The sequence below is a fragment of the Neovison vison genome, chromosome 2 (assembly GCF_020171115.1).
Source record: "Neovison vison isolate M4711 chromosome 2, ASM_NN_V1, whole genome shotgun sequence".
Taxonomy (NCBI): Eukaryota; Metazoa; Chordata; class Mammalia; order Carnivora; family Mustelidae; genus Neogale; species Neogale vison.
The window spans coordinates 213,359,785-213,380,997 of NC_058092.1; the positions used below are offsets into that span (position 1 = coordinate 213,359,785).

Sequence of the window (21,213 nt, forward strand, 5' to 3'; positions counted from 1 at the left end):
ATTGCATAGGATTACAACATCGTACTGAAATTATACTTTCTGGTGATATTTAAAAGTGAAATAGACATTGCTGAGTGGAAGCACTGGTATCATAATTTCCAGTGGTTAAGGGGTCAGTGAAGAAGGGAGTTTACAAGCATGGGAAAAGAGTACAGGCTTCAGTTTGAATAGGTCTCTATTATCCAGGGGGTTATTTAATGCTAATAAATACTTGTTTTAGAATAGATGGAACTAGGTTAAGTGTTTACAGCCAAACCTTTCTCTTCTCCATTGAAGAGCAAGTTTCTCCTAACACTGACCTACTTTGCTTTTATACAGTACTATAGATACAATGGTTATGCAGCCATGGAGAGAAAAATAAATGAAGACCAGAAGACTTTTTTAGTAGGAAGAGCTTGGTAGCGTGTTTCTTTGTTGGTAAGATATAGTGTTGCCACAAATCATGAATAAATATTCTGAATTCCCTAATATTATAGCAGTTATAACCATTTTTAAGCCTCCTTTCTAAGTAGATATTTCTCTCCTGGCTTTCTGTATTGTGAACTTTACAAAACTGGCTTAGGCAGCCTATTAATTATTCATATCATAGCAACAATTAAAGCAAATTAAAAATAAAAATCGCCATATTGCATTTAACCGTGGGCAGCGCCAAACTGTGTCAGCTCTGGAAGGGCCTGTGGTGTTTCCTAAGTTAAAAGTGCTAGAGGGAGCTCTAACCTTGTTCAGAGTTGCAGCATATGGGAACAATTGTCTGTATGTGGCCATAGGGTCGCAAGTGAAGATAGAGGCTAAGGCTGTTACGTGGCAAGAATTTAAATCATTATTAGAATTACCTGTTTTCTTTATATTAAAAAATAAGGGTTAGGACTTTCTATATCCAATCAAATAGGACTTTATTCACCCTTATCCCTCTTTCTAATACAGTATTCAGGAGACCCTGAATTTGGCTCAGTGAATTTTCACAAAGTGAACTCACCTGGATAGTCACTGAGGGGTTTTTTGTTTCTTTGTTTGTTTGTTTTTTAAGAAAAAGAAGGAAAGAAAAAGAACATTACCAGAAGCCCATTCCTGTCCTCTTTGTCACTCCCCTCCCATGGGTAACATTAGTTTTGCCTCCTTTTAAACCCCGTATATAGAATCGTACAACACGTATTCTTTACTGTCCGACTTGTTTCACTCAACATAATGCTTTTTGAGTGTCACATTGCATATCATTATAATTTTTAAATTTTCATTGATGTGTCATGTTTCCTTATATAAATGTACCACATTTAACCATTTTGCTATAGATGCGCATTTGGGTTGCCTTCAGATTTTGATAACTACAAAAAATTTGTGTATGTTTGTTGGTAAGTATGTACAATGAATACATGTATCCTATTGGGTATGTATCTAGGCAAGGAATTGGAATTTCCAAACTGGTGTACAAATTTATACTCCTGAAAGTAGGGGATGAGAGTTCCATTGTTCCTTTTCCTCTCTAACCAACACTTGATTTTTGGCTTTTTCATTGTAGCATTCTGATGGTATATAGTGGAATCACGCTATGGTTGTTTTGTTTTGTTTTGTTTTTAATTGTGGTTAAAAAACAAAATTTACAGTCTTAACTGTTTTTTTAAAAATATTTTATTTGAGAGATAGACAAACAACAAGAGAGAACATAAGTGGGGAGGAGAGGGAGAAACAAAATTTTATTTCTAATATAAAAAGGAGAAAAATAAGTATATGCACACTGTCATATTGTGTTTTTTAATTTAAATTTCCCTTAAAAGTTAAAAATTGAGCCTCTGTTTATATGTTGATTGACCATTTAAATGTGAAGAAAGGGACACCTGGGTGGCTCAGTTGCTTAAGTGGCTGCCTTCAGCTCAGGTCATGATCCCAGCGTCTTGGGATCGAATCCCACATCGGGCTCCTCACTTGGCAGGGAGCCTGCTTCTCCCTCTGCCTCTGCCTGCCACTCCGTCTGGCAGTGCTGGCTCTCGCTTCTCTCTCTATGACAAATAAATAAATAAAATCTTTTTTAAAAATAAAATAAATGTCAAGAAAGCCTGTTCATGTTTTCAGCCCATTTTCTATTGAGTTTTATGTATTTTTCTTAATGATTTATGAGGACTCTGGGATCATGACCTGAGCCAAAGGCAGATGCTCAATGACTGAGCCATCCAGACGTTCCTATGTGTAGGTCTTTGTGAAATCTTGAACTCTGAGAGTAAGCCCTCCTGCTTTGTTGTTATTCTTCAATATTACCTTGATGTTTACTGACCATTTGCATTTCCATATACATTTTATAATCAGCTTGTCAGTATTTACCCTCTGTTTGCATCACCTAGTATAGCACTTAGCACACAGAAAGTCTTTAATATATTTGTTTAAATGAGATAACTCCGCACACCGCAAATTCCCGAAGTTGTAGTTTCCCCTGATTTCTGGTAAATCTAATCACATCTTAAATTTTCGTTATTTCCTTAACAGTTCTGTCCCCAATCATATCAACTAATGGTGGCCAGACAAGTTAGCATATTTTAAAATATTCCAATTCATAATTTTCCTTCCTAGGCAATGTGATACAGAGTTTCATTTAAAACTTTAGCTTCAGAGTTTGGTGGGCAGATCCTGATGCCGCCTGAATTGCCCAAATGGTTTTCATGTACTAGCAAACGATAACAGCTACCTTTATTGAGTGTTTATGTGACACACCCTTATATGCTTAGCAGTTTATAGATGATCTCCGGTTATTTCTTTTAACAACCCTGGGAAATGGGTGGTACTATTTGTTACCCTTTACACGTGAAAAAACTTGAGCCTTTTAACCTCAGGCTGGATAACCAGCTCGTTCAAGCCTACGTACATAGTTTGTACATTGCTGACGCAAGGATTGCACAAGGCTTGTCTAACACTATCTTTAAAAATAGTAAGTAGTTAAAAAAAAAAAATAGTAAGTTGTTTTACTTAGTCCTTCAGTAATATCCAGGCTCCTTGCTGTTATCCCTAAGAAAGTTTCTACCAAAATGTCTTCATTCTGTCTTTTTCTCACCCTCATCCCACATTGTCACTGCTACTCTCCTGGTCCATGTCCATTCTGATACCAGCCCACTCTTGCAGCCTTATTTAATTTACAATGTAGGCCTGTTAGATCGATCACCACCAAAAAATACTATCTCCATGGAAGATGTGCTACAAATTCTGTGTGTAATTTCCTGTGAAACTTAATCTTTCAAATGGAAATTAAGTCTCAGTTCTTCTCCATATTCATTTGCAATATGCCACCTTGACCTTGAGGACACCTGATGGCCTTTGGAATCTGAAAGAAAAAGGTCTCTAAGATACAGTGAGCTGTGGACTATAATGCAAAAATTAAACTGGTAGAGAACAGCTATCTGATCGTGAACACTATAACCTTGCTGAAGCATTAAGATCCCACCAAGTTTTTCCTGTCTATTGGCAGACTCTTCATGTGGCCCTATTTTTGATTTGGCCCTAAATAAGACAAATTGGTGTATTGAATTGATATCATTTTTTGCAAACGCAGGAAGGAGTTTTTTGTTTTTGTTTTTGGGGATTTTTTAAAGATTTTATTTATTTATGACAGAGTAAGATAGCAAGAGAGGAAATACAAGCACGAGGGAGCTGAGGAGGGAGAAGCAGGCTTTCCACTGAGCAGGGTGCCCTATATGGGGCTCAATCCCAGGACCCAGGACACACAGGATCATGACCTGAGCTGAAGGAAGACACTCAATAACTGAACCACCCAGGCAACCCAAGAAGGGGTTTTTAATAGATAGATACATTTTATTTATGGTTATTTTTCTAGAAAACCTTTCCTTAAATACTGGGAACTATGGAGAGAGGTGGATGGAGGAAATGAGAGTAAATATGAAAGAAATAAGTTATATTAAGACACAGAAAACTTCAAGATGACATTATTAGGTCTTCAGTCTTTAGTGTCAGCCCTAAGAAAGTTTATCACTTTTAAAATGTTAATTTCTTAATTATGGTATATTTTAGCATGTAGAAAAGTGAGAGAATAATAATGTTACCTGTGTACCTGTCACTCAGAATGATAGCATTTCTTTACATTAGAAATGCAGTCCTTTTAGAAAAAGCATACTTATTCTTCAGATTCTGGAATATTTGCTTGTCCAAATAATATTAAGAAAATATTTCTCTTTTCACTTGAGGGGCATATGCTTAAATTCTAATATGTTAGTTTTTAAGTAAGAAAATACAAAGAATGAATCTCTATTTTTAAATTTATTTACTCGGTTCTATTTTAATTTACCATGGAACTGAAATCATATAGACTGAAAATATAAAAGCCAGACTGAGCCTTAGATTATCCCGTCCACCCATTCATTTTACAGACGTGGTCCCATGACGGTAGAAACTTGCCCATGATAACGTAGCTACTTAGTGATAGGGCTGGTCCGTCTTTCTGCTTCCCTGTTGCCATGGGCCTGTTTATGTCTGTCAGCTAAGGATAACTTTTCATGATGGTTTGTTTCCAGGGTATCAACGTTCAGTATGTGTTCCTTAAGCAGAAACTTAAAAAAAGAGTAACTTCAGAACATTTGATACAGAAAATTTCAAGAGAAAAAGCTGGTACCCTTGAGTTTCATATTTATAGTTTCCATGTGAGCTTAAGCCTCACCCAGGTGAGTTTAAAAAGTTGGGTAGTAAATCAGGAAATACCTTTACAGAAACCATTTCATGCTTTAAGAAAGGCCAAGTTCTCCAAAGAAATGTTGTGATTTCTATTTCTAAATCAAGTGCATAAACATTATGAAGTAACGGTCTTCTTGATTTTCATTTCTTACTGATTTCATTTCATCTCCCACCTCTACCCCCAACAAATACACACATGAAATCGCTGGTGGAAGTTTGTCCTATTCTGAAAAAAGAATTTTGTGACCCTCTTTCCTCAGAAAAATAAAAATCCAGTCTCTGGCCCACAAAAATCCCATAAAAATAGTGCCCTTAGTGGGGGGTGTTAAATAACCTTGAAATTAAATCACATGGGAACAGTTTTTCTGCCATTTTTTGTTTGTTTTGTTTTGTTTTGAGGGGGAGGAGAGAGAAGCAGAGGGAAAGAGAGAGAGAGAATCCTAAACAATCTCCACATCCAGCATGGAGGCTGATACTGGGCTCAGTCTCACGACCCTGAGATCATGACCTCAGCCAAAACTAAGAGTTGGTCACTTAACCAACCGAGCCACCCAGGTGCCCCTTTCTGCCAGTTTTTGAGAGAGAAGAGGGTGGGTGCTGATGACAGCTGGAATTTTAGTCTGCTTTCAGCATAACTCTGTCTTTGCTAATCACTAAAACAAAGTACAAAGTCTGAAGGAAGCAAAATGTGCTCTGTACACAAGATGTTAGCTCTTGGTAGAAACCAGTAAAGTGGATTTTGGATTTTGGAAATTAGAATAATGCATTGAAAGTCTTGTTAGCATTCTAATAATTTCCTTATTGCTCTTCCCTCACTAAATTACAGTGTTATGGGAATGTTTTGGCAATTGCTCTGAAAGATTGAAAAAAAAAATCACTGTGCACATGTCTTTTATTCCATGTTGTAGAACTTATTTCAAGGTCTTCCTTTTGCTCTTCTCTTTCTCTCTAACTTAAACTTAGTGGAAACATCAGTGTAATGGCAAACATCATTCCTTTTGGAACTTCTTTCTCACTTTGAGTCTTAGGTTTTGCATAGTACTGTTTTATGTATTTTACTATACAAAACATTGAAACGAAACTTTAAAAACTTAATGGATTAAGGATTGCCACGTAAGAGTACTTATGGCCAAAGTGTCCGTGTATGGATAGTTGGCATCCTTGTGGGTGAGATAAGGGGACTCCAAATATGTTTTACTGTTGTACTCCCAAAAAAACAATATTTACTCTTTGAATTAGTTTGGATTAAAAATTCAGTTTACCAAATATTTTTGAGCTGCTGTTACATAGATGTAAAGGGCTTATATCATAATTTCTATCCTTCAGAGTTTAATTTTTTTTTATTTTTAAAGATTATTTATTTATTTATTTGACAGACAGAGATCAAATAATGGTGTCTCATATATACCAAGTGACTTATAGCTAACCCAGGCATCCCCCTATAAGTAGCTATATTCTTTTTTTTTTTTTTTTTTTTTTTTTTTTAAAACACAGGCTCCACGCCCAATGTGGGGCTTGAAGTCATGACCCTGAGATCAGGAGTCACTTGCGCTACTGATTGGGCTAGTCAGGTACTCTAGCTATTTTTTTTGAGGGGGATAAAAAGGCCCTTGGTTCTTTATTGGGCCATGAGAAGTACCTCCACTATAACATGGCGCAGGCTCCACATAGCGCCTTGATGTGCTGTAGAAAATAGGATCTTTCTCCAAGCTTCATCCATGTTCTGCCATCTCTTGATAATGAAATGGAGATGTGATAGGAATCATCACGCTTCACTTTTATTTTTTTTTAAAGATTTTATTTATTTATTTGACAGAGATCACAAGTAGAGACAGGGAGGCAGGTAGAGAGGATGGGGCGGGGAAGCAGGCTCCCACTGAGCAGAGAGCCCCATACGGGGCTTGATCCCAGGACCCTGAGACCATGACCTGAGCCAAAGGCAAAGGCTCAACCCACTGAGCCACTCAGGTGCCCTGTCCTTCAGAGTTTAAAATCTAGTGTGAAAGTAAAGGTTTATGGACGTAAAATTATTATAAAAGCAAAGAAGATTATATTTGATAAAGGATTAAGCTAATTATAATTAGCAACTAAGTGTATTAAAGTCCTCTCTAGTTATTAAAAGCATAATGACAGCCCTTGTCCTTACTATGTGCAAGACTCTTCTGAATGTCTTTACCTGTATTATTTTATTTTTAATCCTGACATTAACCCCTCAAAGCAAGTACTATAAGAATCACCTTTTTACAAATGAGGAAATTGAGGCACAGGTAAGTTAAGTAATTTACCCCAGATCACACAGATCACACATTGAGTAACTTTATGTAACAAGTACATTTTGAAATTTAATCTGAACTCAACTAACTTCTGTGAATTTGAGCAAGTTATTTTGATCACCTCTGCTAAAAAAACAGATGCTGCATCCAAACTAAGCTTCTCCTTGGATAAATTAAGAAAACAATTACCCAAGTATTCCAGAGAGAAATGTCTTGAGTCCCTTGATGCTCCAAGGGTTATTAAAGTTTTACCTGCAGATAACCAAGACTTCCAGAAGTTACAAGTCATTTACCTCATTCACTGCAGCTAAGAGAGGCCTGTGCTGCTGCCTCATAGGATTATTTCTTGCTGCATTTAACATGCATTAACAAGCATTTGGAAAGAGTTGAATTTCTCCTGGAAAGCTGAGTTGGCTTCTTAAGATCCTATTTAAAAAAAAGCAAAAAACAAACAAAAAACAAAGCAAAAACCCTTGTATTTTTCTAATCCAGGTTTTAGATCTACTTTCTCAAAGGCTTTCTTCAGGAGCAAGTTTTACCAAGTCATTAAGTCCTTTTTTATTGGACACAAAAATGTAAGGATTAGAGCACAAAGAGGAGGAGGGCAGTATTTTTTTTCTTTCCTTATTTAAAACTGGCTATATTTTTCCCGTACTTTTTAATTGTGCTATAAGTGTGTCTCTGTTTTCCTCTGGCAGCCAGTGCTTCCATCGTTCCCTGTTATTTATGGTAGAACTTAACTTTCTAATGCTAAAATAAAGGGAGGATGTGAGGGGGAAGTTGGGGAGAAGACTCTTAGTTTAAACTTTCTCCATCACAGAAATTTTATTTTGGTACTATTAACATTATTTAACATCCAGATGAGCAACCTCTCTCTGAGGAAGTTTACAGAAAGAGCAACCAGATTCCAGACAATTAAACTTTATTACTCTGCCTGAAACATTAAGTAGTGGTTTAGGAAAATGGTTTTTCATCTCCTCTCCTCTTGATGTTTATTGGTTATTGTGTGGGAGAGGACCTGTTTGTCCAACAAGCATATTGCCGGTGAACTTGGTCATGCTAGGTCTCTGTTGCACTTGGTTATATTTATTCTTGTCCCCCTCATCCCTCTCCCTCCCTACTTACCTCCCCATCTCTTCCTCATCTTCTCCCCCTCCCCATCTCTCCCTACCCCTGCTTATCTCTCCAGCTCTTTCAGGACCCTTACCTACCTCCTCCCAAGTGCCCAACTCTCTTCTCCCCCATTCCCAGGCATTCCTGTCCCTTCTCTCCTCTTCCCTCTCCCTCTTCTCTCACAACCTTCTCTCTTTCCCTCTCTTCCCTTTCCTCCAGCCTTCTCCCCTTCTGACTCCTTATTTCTTCTCTTCCTCCTCTTCTCTCTCCTCCTCTCCATAGTCACAGTGATCTGTAATTCTGTATCCTCCAGGATCAGATCTTGACTTCTCTGAGTCAAAGGAGATAAATTTTGCCTGCTCTGATTAATTTGATGTTACAGACCAAAAAAAAAAAAAAGTCCTCTAGATGGCACAGAAACATCCTCTTCCCCTACACATCAAATAATTGGCTGGTATATATATATATATATATATATATATATATATATATATATTTTTTTTTTTTAAAGATTTTATTTATTTATTTGACAGAGAGAGATCACAAGTAGACGGAGAGGCAGGCAGAGAGAGAGGGAAGCAGACTCCCTGCTGAGCAGAGAGCCCGATGTGGGACTCGATCCCAGGACCCTGAGATCATGACCTGAGCCGAAGGCAGCGGCTTAACCCACTGAGCCACCCAGGCGCCTGGCTGGTATATATTTTTTTCAAGACCAAAAAGATATATACCCACCAAAATGTAAATGTTCTTTATTTGTTGACTGTGGAAATTATGGGCAATTTTTATGTTCTTTGTGCTTCCATGTTTTTCATATTGTCTATAGTGTGTCTATTATAAAAGCTGTTGTGGTTTTTTGTTTTTTTTTAAAACAAATCAGTCTTTCTCTGCTTGACCTCCCTCCAGATCCTTATATAATGAAAAGAAAAACAAAACAAAATGAAGAATCAGATTTGACGCTCTTGCAAGTATGAATTTGGTTTGCTATTTTGATGTTTAGTTTCCAGATCATTTTAACTTTCAAAAGTGTGGCCCCTTGGACTGCAGCATGAAGCCTTGAAGAAATGACGTTATCGGGTGTCTGGGTGGCTTAGTGGGTTAAGCCTCCTGCCAAGAGCCTGCTTCCCTCCACCCCCTGCCCACCTCCTGCCTCTCTGCCTACTTGTGATCTCTCTGTCTGCCAAATAAAATCTTTAAAAAAAAGAAGATTTGGCATTATCATAGTGGATATTAAATAACAGTCTCACAAGTTAGGCTTAACTCAAAGTTCTATAGGAACTCTGCCTTTCTCTGCCCTCCCAAAAATTTAGTTCATGTTTTGTTTTTTGTAGTCTTCTATACTATGAGGGTGGTCAGTGTGAATGGATTTAGTGATTTGTACATAGATTTGGTTTCAGCACTGTTCCCAGTTTTAGGGGTTAGAGGGAACTGGTATTGGTGAGCTGCCATTCTATTTTTGTTAGGCCTCATTATTGGCCCTTGTTTACTGCCCTTAGTACTGTTGATTATAAAAGGCATAAAATTCATGCCGTACTAGGCTGTGATATCATCTCTGCTACAGTTAAATGTTAAAATTCCAAGTTCAGATTCAAGTTTGACCAAAAGAAAAACTTCTAGACTATTTCCTTCTCATTGGCTAACTGAGGTGTGGGAGTTAAACATAAAATTAGATGGACTGACTGTTCGAGACAAAGTTATGCATTTCCTAGCTATAGTGTGCTCATTTAAGAAAGGGTTAAATGGTATAGTTCGTGAATGGTTTTCTAGCTGCAGGAGTTTTTGAAAAGAGACCTAGGAATTATGCAGTTAATTGAATTCTTCAGGCATAGACTTACGGTCATTGAAAACATGTGAGTGAGCAAAATTCTCTTGCTTTGCTCCTAGATATAGTTCATACAGTGTCTTAGGAGTCCTGAATTCTTTTTTCTTTTTAAGAATTTTATGCCTGAAAAAAAAAAAAAAGAATTTTATGCCTGTTTATGCAGGTTGGGCATTTTATATGATAAATACGACATTTTAAGAGAGTTTACGTAGTGTATTTGTTCTCTTGCCTTGCCTCTCTCCCGGTTTGGTTTGTTTCTTTTGTTTTGTGGTTTGTTTGTTTGGGGGTTTTTTTTGTGTTTTTTTTTGTTTTTGTTTTTGTTTTTTTCATTTTCTTCTTCTTTCCTCACTTCCCCAAGTCTGCATTACTGGTCCTTTTTCCCGTTTTTTCCCATCTTGTGAGCAAAGTTTTAACAGTACGTAGGAAGTTAACTGCCTGGAGTCTTTTAAATATAAGTAACACGCAACCAGTAATAAGCTGTCGGTTGTTTTTTTGCTGCCTGCAAAGAAACATAAACACAGCGCTCATTTCTGGCAGGTTTTTACTGTCAGAGTTTCTCCTATTATATTTATCTTACAATTTGCCAGGGGGTGAAGTTATTAAGTTTTAGCAGCAGCCATCGATCAAGTTCACAAGTTAACACGATAAAGGCTCTGTGCCGCTCCGATCCGGGGAAATGATGATCCTCACTCGGTAATTAACTAAATGAGAAAGTTAAATCTTACTTGAGAGCTGGGAGAGATGAAAGAGAGGTGTTTGTCAGTTTCTCAGTGGAAATTAGAAGCAGTTTTCTGCAATTCCCTAAGCTGCTGCTCTGTCATATTTTACATAAGCTCTGGGAAAACGTCTTGTAATTAGTGCTGTCATGGAGGATTTTTTTTTTGCTGAAGGATGTTGGAATAATTCATTAGATTATCAAGAAAGGCTTGTGTCCTGAAATGATTAGCACAGTGAAATTTAAACCATTAACGATAACAAGTTTAGAGCTTGCTGCAGTGCAGAGGCACCCGGGGTATGTCTGTGCCTATTTCAATCATTTCTTATAATTAAACATTATGTCCTTTTTTCCCCCCCATCAGTAAGACCCATCCAAAAATCCTTTTAAGGTGGCACTGCCTACATCAGTGGGTTTACCAGCCTTGGAGGTGTGTGTAGTTAGTAGCTATAATAATGCAGCAGTAAATTAAACTGCTGTGAGTTTTTGGTTTAGAACAAAAGAACCTATTGGCCTGGAAGCTATGAAGTTGCATGAAGGAACCCACTATAGAAACAAGAGCCCCAGTTTTGAAGCCTGGCAGTGTTTAGTGACTATCTTATCTCTTGAACTGCCTCAGAAACCTGGAAATAATCAAAATAGCTTTGTTTTGATTTTGCTGAATTTTTAATATGGCTTTTCCTATAATTAGTAAGTTAAAAAAAAGAAAAGATTGGCAAGTGTCCAGCCTTTAAGTAATCATGTATACTGGGATATTTGTGAGTTTGTTTTTAGTGAGTTTTATTTGAAAGAATTGAAGTGACTGCAGGCTTTTTCTTTTTGGTTATTAGAAACCAGTCAGATTCATAATGTGAACTTTCCTTCTGCTGGCAAATCTGCCCCTTCCTGTCTTCCATGTTCACTAATCAGATCTGACATATTTATGAGTTCACCTAATATGTAATCATATTTAGTAGAAGCTCTTAAAATATTAATATAATAATCCCACTGAGAAATGTGATGCTTACTTCTGTTGAAATGCATGTCCCATTCTATATGTAGGGCCACCATTTCTTTTCATTTGCACTCTCACTTCACCCTCCCCACCACCCCTCTCAAAAGAGAATGGAACAACAGACTACTGCTTTGGTTGCTGAAAGTTATAGTGGTTTTTTAACTGAAAATTAGAACAATAAAAGCTATGATACCACTTTTGAACACTCATTACGTCTCATTCTGCATGTTCAATTTGTGGCCAGATCCTTTCTTTAATCTTTAAAATTCTTAAATTAAAATCCTTTAAAATTCTTAAAAAGAAAAAAGAATTCAGGACTTCTAAGACACTGTATGAAGTTCAAGTTTTTCTTGAAATCCCCTGTTAAATAAAAGATACCCAGATGCCAATGGGCCCTAACCCTTCTGGCTTCCTTTTTGTTTCTGTCCTAGCTCTTTGGGATCTCTAGAGCTCTTCTGGATCTTTCTGCTATCACCATGTCCCCATCCCTCTCTGTACTTGCTTATCTCTTTGGGTCCTAATCAAAATGCAGACAACACCATTTCCATTTAATTTGGCCAGGACAGTGTTGAACTTCCAGAAAATATATTTTTGCCAAGAAATAAAGGAAAAACAAAAAAACTTTAAAGTCAGTGCTTTTGAATTTTTATTTAACTAAAACCTGGCAACAGCCAATAGAGAGTATAGTATAGACCTTTAAAAAATCCTTTCTTTTCCACCTCAAAGTTCTTGAATGTTTTACCCTTTTTCTTCTGGCCACAGGAACAAGAACCCTGGTTTTGTCACCTTCCAGGTTAATAACCAGATTAAACACTTGAAGGACCAGCCCTATTGAAGAAGTCAATTATTATATTGAAATAAGTATGTATTATAACCCAAACTTAGAATTCTCAGCAGGTCCTCCTTCCTCCAGGGAGGATAAAATACCTTTCTTCCAAATACTTCCTAATCCAGCTCTTCTAATCTTGGCCATGATCTCCTCTTGCATGGATTATTTTATCCACCTGCTAATTGGTCCTCCTCTGTTCATGCAACTTGTTCTTGTTATCCCCTCACCATTCTCTACATGGCAGCTAGTATAAATATTTTTAAAGGATTAAATCAGATGATGTCATACTTGACTCATTCAGAACCTCCAGGGGTTCTCCTTTACACTTCGGATGAAATCCAAACTCCTTACTGTGGCCCAGAAGGCCTTTGTGATCTGGCCCCAGGCCACCTCACTAACCTCATTTCCTGACATTCACTCTGCACCAGCCATACTAGCCTTCTTTCTGTCTTTCATTTGAACACACACCTTTGACTCCTTCGTATCTGGGGGCCTATTCGCAGATCTTCACAAGACTGACCCTCGTTATTCAGATCTCAGCTCTAGTGTTAACTCCTTTGCATCATTTCATGACCACCTCAGTTACAGTAGGCTGTACTATTCCCTCCCTTTTTTATGTTACCTTATTTTGTTTTCTTGACAATATTTATTGGTTTCTGAAGTTAACGTATTTATTATATATTCTCTCCCTACTCCTCCCTAGAGAAGGTAAAGAAGCTGTGGTGCTACATTTTCTCTAGCACCTAGAAAAGTGCCCAGAGAAGTAACTCAATAAATGGTTGTTGGTTGACTGGTAACTCTAAGGTTCCAGCCTTAGTCCAAGTTCTTGTCCTATCCCTCCTAGGCTACAGCCTTATCCCCATTACAACCCTTGCCCATTTTATTCTTAGACTCATTCCTCAGCTTAATCATTATGTCCCCTTTCCTCTGCTATGGGTTTCAATGCCCGAGTCTTTCCTCAAAGCCCTTTTTAAAAAGTTTTTATTTTATTTATTTTATTTTAATCATCCAGTGTTCATCACGGCAAGTGTACTCCTTAATCCCCATTAACTATGTATCAAGCCCCCCCTTCTCAAAGCCCTTCTTAAGGCCAAACAGAATCCTTAAATATCATAAATATTACTCTATCTAGCCCTTACATCCCCAGTTCCAAAGGGTGTCCTATGTCTGGAACATTTTTTCTTTCTCTACTTAACCCACACCCTTCCCTGTGATTAAAGCAGGGTTTGACTGCCAGCTAGAAACATCTATCATCAATTCACCATCAAGTTCATCCAGTCCATACTGCATCTTCCAACCTGTACTCAATACAGTTAGCAGATTGAGCTCACTTGATACTGCAGTGGTGGTGGTTAGGCTAGTTGATGTCTGTATTTTCCCTCCTGGCTCAGCTTCAAAGGGATTCATGGTAATTTTGAAAGGGGTGCTTGTAATATTTTTCAGGGGTGGTAGGTGGGAAATGTTAGCCTTTAGCCTTTGAGGACTAAGCTGAGAAGAGTCATATAAATGCTTAAGTCCTTTCATTTTATGTGCCTGTCATCTGACAGCTTCTTTCTTCCTTTCTTTCTTTTGGAACTGTTCGTTGTAAACAGAAAAGCAAAAGATCTGTGCAGTTAGTGTTACCATTAAACTGAGGTTGTTTGTCAGCTTTCCTAGACATTTGAACAGTAGTGGTTGAGTCATCAAGCTTTTGTTGGGAAAGCCAAATCAATTCTATTGCCACCAGTAACCATTACCCTTTCTCCCATACACTCTAATATACAACCTTTTGATTTTTTAATAATTGAACTTTTCACTGTGCCCTTGTGGATTTTCAGAGGTTCTCAAATTGAAATTTTGCTACTTTTACTTCAGCCATTAGTAGAAAAATCTGTATGGGAGAATGATAGAGGGAAGAGGCTTGATACCAAAGACCTTTATCTCTGAGTGCTCTATAAATATAATATCTTAGTTACAAATGAAACTAATATTGCAGTAACATTTATCCTTAGAAATACTCTATCCTTGGAAGTTTCAATTTTATTAAAACATAATTTACATACAATAAAAACACCCATTTTAAGTATGTAGTTTGATGAATTTTGGCAAATGTATACAGACAGCTGTGTAACAGTCAAGCTATAGAACACGTTTATTGCCCCAGAAACTTCCCTTGCGCCTTTACCCAGTCAGTCCCACCCCCACATCCAGCTCCAGTCAGCCACTGATCTGTTTTTATCATTACAAATTAGATTGTTGTTCCTAGAGTTTCATATAAGTAGAGTCATAAAGTATGAGTTTTGGTACCTGACTTCTTTTGTTCAGCATGTGTTTGAGATTCATACATATGATTTTGTGTATCTGTGGTTCATTCCTTTTATTGCTGAGTACTATTCCATTTTACAGATAGGTTTCAGTTTGCTTTTCAACTTTTGGTGGACAATGAGGGTTTTTTTCAGCTTGGGACTATTATGAACATATATGTACAAGTATTTGTGTAAAGATGTTTTCATTTTGTAGGGGAGGTAATGCCTAGCAGTGGAGTTGCTGGGTCATATGATAAGCATCTGTTCAGTTTTTTAAGAAACTGCTCCCTGTGTTCTAAAGTAGTTGTATCTTTAACTATTATTGCCAGCAATGTATGAGAGTCCAAGTTACTCTTCATCTTTGCCAGTATGTTCAGTCTTTTTCATCTTAGCCATTCTCATAAGTGTATAGTAGTATCTCATTGTGATTGTTTTAAAAGATTTTTATTTATTTATTTGACAGAGAGAAATCACAAGCAGGCAGAGAGAGAGGAGGAAGCAGGCTCCCCGCCAAGCAGAGAGCCCGATGCAGGGCTCTATCCCAGGACCCTGAGACCACGATCTGAGCCAAAGGCAGAGGCTAAACCCACTGAGTCTCCCAGATGCCCCTTTCATTGTGATTTTAATTTGCATTTCCCTAGTGACTAATGATGTTGAATATCTTTCCATGAGCTTGTTGGCCATCCATGATTCTTTTCTTGTGAAATGTCTATTCAGATCTTTGGTTCATCAAAAAGAAAAAATGAAACAAAACAAAAAAAACTAGGGTTATTTGTTTTCTTATTATTGAGTTTTAAGAGTTCTTTATATATACTGGATACAAGTCCTTTGTCAAAAATATGTATTGCATGTTTTCTCCCAGTTTGTGGTTTGTATTTTTAACTTTTTCTTTTCTAGAAATCAGAAGTTTAAAATTTTGCCACATGCTAATTTATCATTTATCTATTTTTTCCTTAAAAAAAAAAGTCTGTGCTCTAGTGCCCTGTGTATAAAATGTTTGCCTGTCTCAAAAGTACCAAGATTTTCTTCTATGCTTGGTAGAAGCTCCTACACATAAGAGAATCCATCCAGAATTCTGTGTTAGCTCCTACACATAAGTCCAGAATCCACCTAAGTTAATTTTTATACATGGTTGATAGTAAAGAACAAAGTCTGTTGTTTCTGTATGGGTATCCAGACATTTCAGCATCATCTTTTGAAAGGATTATATTTTCCTTATTGGATTTTCTTGGCACCTTTCTCAAAAATGAGCTGGCCATATGTAAGTCTCTTTGTGGAGTTTTCTGTTCCATCGATCTACATGTTTGTCCTTATAGCAAAGTCACACTATCTTGATTACTATTGCTTTATTGTTAAGTCTTGAAATTCAGTCGTGTGAGCCTTCTTCCATCTTTGTTTTTATTTTGTAAGATCGCTTGGCTAACGTTTAGGTCCTTTGCATTTCCATTCAAATTTTAGAATCTGCTTGTTAGTTTGCTTGCTGGAATTTCATTGCTACTACATTGACTCTTATCAATGGATCGATTGGAAAGATGAACATCTTAACCATATTCAGTCCCATTTGTGAACATAGTATCTCTCTCCATTTATTGAAGTCTTAAAATTTCCCTCAGCACTGTTTTGTTGTTTTCAGTTTTACAAGTATTAACACATATGTTGTTAAATTTATCCCTAAGTATGACATTTTTAAAATGCTATACATTGTATAGGTAGACAGTTTTTAAAAGTATATATATATTTTTTTTAAATGAAATAAATAAAGTGCTTACCTTTGGTGGGGCTAGTGACCCAATAAAAGGAGCACAAGGCAGGGGTTATAAGGCTCATGGTAATCTGCTTCTTGATCTAGGCTCTAGTTATATTCTGAAAATTCATCAAGCTGTACACTTGAGATTATGCAGTTCCATGTACATTTGCGGCAATGAAAATTTAAAAAATATATATTACATAGTGAGAAAGAAGGATGTGTTTTCAAAAGGAGAAGGAAAGACCAACACCAGCGGTGTCAGAAGTTCATCAAGAGTTGGTTTATTGAGCGTTTTCCTGTGTGCCAGGTGGTGAGCTAAGCATGGTTTTCTTAGATTATTTTATTTGATCCTCACAAAAACCCAATGGAATATATCCTATAATTTGGAGCTGAGGGAAGCAGAGACTCAAGGGTGGGGGGGGGATCAAGTTTTTTATGCCATGACACACAGCTAATAGAATTAGACACCAGGTCTTTGTATTGTAGGACCAAAGCTCTTAACACCGTGTGGTGTAGTAGTTAAGAGTAACTCATTCAAAGTGATGATGGCTGAGGTGTGTATCTTTCTACCTCACAAGGAAAATACTCTGTTTTGGGGGTGGTAACTAAAATGCAGTGCCCGCTGGTGTAGCCTAGATAGTTGGGAAATTCATGAACTCTCAGTTTATACTTCATTTCTAATAGCCAAATGGTTTAGGTCCCATTTATTATTTGATCATTGAAAATATAAGAAAGTCCTGGGGATCCTGGGTGGTTCAGTTGGTTGGCCGTCAGTATTTGGCTCTGGTCATGATCTAAGGGTCCTGGGATCGAGTCCTGCATCTGGCTCCCTGCTCAGTGGGGAGCCTGCTTCTTTCTCCCTCTCTCTGTGATCTCTCTCACTCTCATTTTCTCTCAAATAAATTTTTTTTTTAAAAATTTCTTTAAAAAGTATATATATATGAAAGTCCTGACTGAACTTTAGCTCCTGCAGTGGAATAATCAAACTTGTGAAATCCTTAGGCATTTTTATCTGTTACTAGTCTGATAACTACTGATGAAGCATGACTGACTCCCTGTGATTATAGAAACATCTGGTTTGTTGAAGGTTATAAATAGAATCATTTCCTTACCATTGCTGATTATTGTTCTCTGTTACTGGCATTTCTGGAAAACAATACCCTTGGTAGCATCAAACTCCAGTCCATTTCTACCTTTTAAAAGACAAAAGGACAAATTTATAAAAAATGATGGAGTGGGAGGTTTGGGTTGTTGAGGTGAGAAGTGGCATTTGGTCAAGCTTGTACACCCACTTGTTCATTAGCTCACTCAATCTTACTCCATATTTCACAAGTTTTCCTTTTCTGAAATGCAAACAAATAACCTACACAAAAGGCAGCTCTGAAATTCCCCAAGGCCTGTGTCCAACAAGGTTCTTATTAATCATTTTTAGTCTCTATCATAGACAAGAGTGGCACTTATGCTAGAAAACATCTAGCTCCATACACCAGGGCTTGTTTCTTACAGGTGTTAGCCTTTTCTGTGCAAAACGGCTAATACCATTCTTGAAAATATACTTTCAGATCTATCAGGAGTCATTTGTAAAGAAGCCTGTATGCAGGATTTAATGTTTAGAAATTAAGCCAGACTATGCCTCAAATAGCAGAAGTTGATTATACAAATATGATAGCTTTATGGCACATTCAGCATGTCCAGGCAGGTATGAGCTCCATAGTAACATTGGCCTCCCTGCCAGATTGGGATTGCCTCAGACAAATATGCCAAAAATATATCAGATTACTTTGAAAAGTACCAGTTGTACCGCGTTGTGATTACCCTCTAAAGAAAGCCAACTTTTTTCAGAATAGCAAAAGTTTCTGTTGACTTCTGAATCTTCTCCAAGTGTCCCCACCTTCAAATTTGCACATGATCCTTGTCTTTTTTTTTTTTCTCATACCCAGTCTATCAGTAAATCCAGTTTGCTCTGCCTTCAGAATACACATTGAGTCCCAATTATTTCTTTTTTTTTTTTTGAGTCCCAATTATTTCTTACCACCTCTATAGCTACCACTCAGGTCCAAAAGATTGTTCTCTTCCATGGACTACTGTAAAGTTGTCTCTTAATTAGTCTCCTTATTTCCATTTATGTCCCATATAGTCTGTTCTTCACACAGTAGTGATCCTTTTAGAAGGTGTCAGATCATGTTACTCTCAGGCTTCTAGGTGATTCTCCATGTGACCTTTCTCTCTGCATAGCTTCCCATCTTCCCAACTTCCCTCTCCAGGAGGGTAGCCTGAATCTCTTACAGGGTGGCTCAAGGCTCTAAGAAAAAGTAAGCAGAAGCTGTGTGGGCTTAGGAGTCCTAGAATGTCACTTTCTCCTCATTCTGTCAGCCAAAGCCCAGATTCAAAAGCTAAGATAAATTCTACCTTTTCATGGGAGGAATGGCATTCGTTTTCAGGCAGGGATGGAATTGTCCCAAGCCATCACTGGACATTAGCTGTCACCACATAAATGATCTGGATGACCTGGCTTGGACTACTCCAACTATACTATCCACCCTGGGCCTCTTACCTATTCCTTGAACATGTCAGAGAGACTGCCACCCAGGACCTTTGCCCTCAAATTCCCTTTGCCCTAGATGTTTCTTCCCTGTGTAACAAAATGTCTAGTTCCCACATTTCTTTCATGTCTCAGTTTAAATGCCATCTCTTTAGAGAAGCTATCTCTGACCCCTCAGACTTAAATAACTATATTAGGTTTTTTTTGTATTTTTTTTTTAAATTGCTACATAACAAATTAGGTTAAAATGGCACCCATTCATCAGCTCACAGTTTTCTAGGTCAGAATTCTGGCACAGCATGGCTCGGGTTCCTCAGCTCCTAGTGTCACAAGACTGAAGTAAAGATGCTGACCAGGCTGAGTTCACATCTGGAGGCTCTGAGGGAAAATTCTCTTCTCAGATCATTGTTGTCAGAATACAGTACCTTGCCTTTGTAGGCTTGAGGTCCCCATTTCCTTACTGGCTGTCACCTGGGAGCTCAGTGAGCTCCCAGAGGCTGACCACATCCTTTTACACGTGGTCCCCCTTCTTTTTCCGCAACCAATTAGAGGGAACTCTCTGCTTTTAAAGGGCTTATTTGATAGGTCAGACCCATTGCAGTAATCTCCCCATCTTAAGGCCAGCCGATTTGGCACCTTAATTAAATCAAAGCAGTACCTATATGTTTGTTTGAATACTTGAGGGAAGATATGTGTACACCATGAGCCGAGCCAAGAATCTTGGGGTCAACCATCTTAGAATTTTGCCTGCTACAATAACATGTAGTTTTTTCCTCTTCCCTTATTTTTCTTAATAGCACTGTCCACCTTATATTTTCTATTTGTTTATGGTTTTATCATGCTGTACACACTGCAGTATAAGTGCCTAATGATAGAGACTGCTATTTTTGTTCAGTGTTGTATTCCTAGCACTTAGGACAGTGTTTGACACATTGTAGGTGCTCAGTTGATACTTACTGAATGAACTAATAAATAAAAAGATTTTGTGGCATGTAATTTTGATTTCTTTTTTAGAAGGAAAAGGTTAGATTAAGCATATAAATGTTACAGTTAAGCTTTATCTCCAAAGGTACTAGAGTCTCAAATTATTCATCAGCCTTTCTTTGCTTGGAAGGTTTCTTATTTGACTGTTAAAAAACATAATTGTAATTGTATAAATGCCCAGTAACTGGTATATACAAGAAAAAACAAATTAGCTTTTTTTGCTTGCTAGTAATAATAACCTAGCATGCTTTCAGCTTTCAGCTGTAGATCTCCAAATGATATTTTCCTGTGAACTTTTAGAAATGGATGCCTAGTTGTCCAGCATTGTTCCTGATTTACCAACTTACCGTGGTCTTTGTGTGGCTTTCCGTGTAATTGTTCACAAATATCCAGTTACTACTGAGTAACAGCGTGAGCTCCAACATACAGACATAACAAAGGATGCCGGATCAGAAAAGTATCTATTTCCCTCCTTTTCAATACTTACTGCTTATGTTTCTTTTTAATCCACTCCTTCTACAGACAAAACTTGCCAATGGCACTTCCAGTATGATTGTGCCCAAGCAACGAAAGCTCTCAGCAAGCTATGAGAAGGAAAAAGAACTGTGTGTCAAATATTTTGAGCAGTGGTCAGAGTCCGATCAAGTGGAATTTGTGGAACATCTTATATCCCAAATGTGTCATTACCAACATGGGCACATAAACTCGTATCTTAAACCTATGTTGCAGAGGGATTTCATAACTGCTCTGCCAGGTATGTCTACGGGTACTTGTGCGCTATTAATTTGCCTGGAAGATATGTTACAATGGTAGTGGAACTGGAGTTTCATCTCTCTTTTTAAAAGTCTTTATTGGCTTGATTTTTATAAACTGAGTCCTTTAATCGTACCTTCTTGGGGGTATAAATACCCAAAATCACTCTCTGGAAATAGAGACTCCTCTTTCCCCTGTCTTCTCTGCATCTCATGCCCTTCTAGTCATCCTGTTCTTACCCACTGAGAGATGCAAATAAAATATTTTCCAAGGTATTACCTTGATAATGTGTCTTAGTTTTTAAGATATGCTAACTTATGTACTTGGATTTCTATGGGAATTTATCAACAATATTTAAATTATAGGACTGAATAGGAAGCATTTTTAATTGAGTATTTTAGAAAAAGTATCTCAGGAGTCTTATGGCATTAAATATGTAAACTCCCGGCTTTGCAGTCTCACTGTTTGCAGACTGCAAAGAGCTCTCAAAAACT

General features: G+C 37.5%; 1 protein-coding gene across 6 annotated transcripts in view; it reads left to right on the top strand.

Moving 5' to 3' along the window:
- Window positions 1-21,213, top strand: part of BTRC (beta-transducin repeat containing E3 ubiquitin protein ligase) — a 183,264-nt gene that overhangs the window by 133,460 nt on the left and 28,591 nt on the right. For all 6 annotated transcript variants that reach the window (XM_044240338.1, XM_044240340.1, XM_044240341.1 and 3 more), the window contains one exon: window positions 20,489-20,720. In XM_044240338.1, coding sequence (XP_044096273.1) covers window positions 20,489-20,720 — 232 coding nt within the window. The remainder of the gene's footprint in view (window positions 1-20,488; window positions 20,721-21,213) is intronic.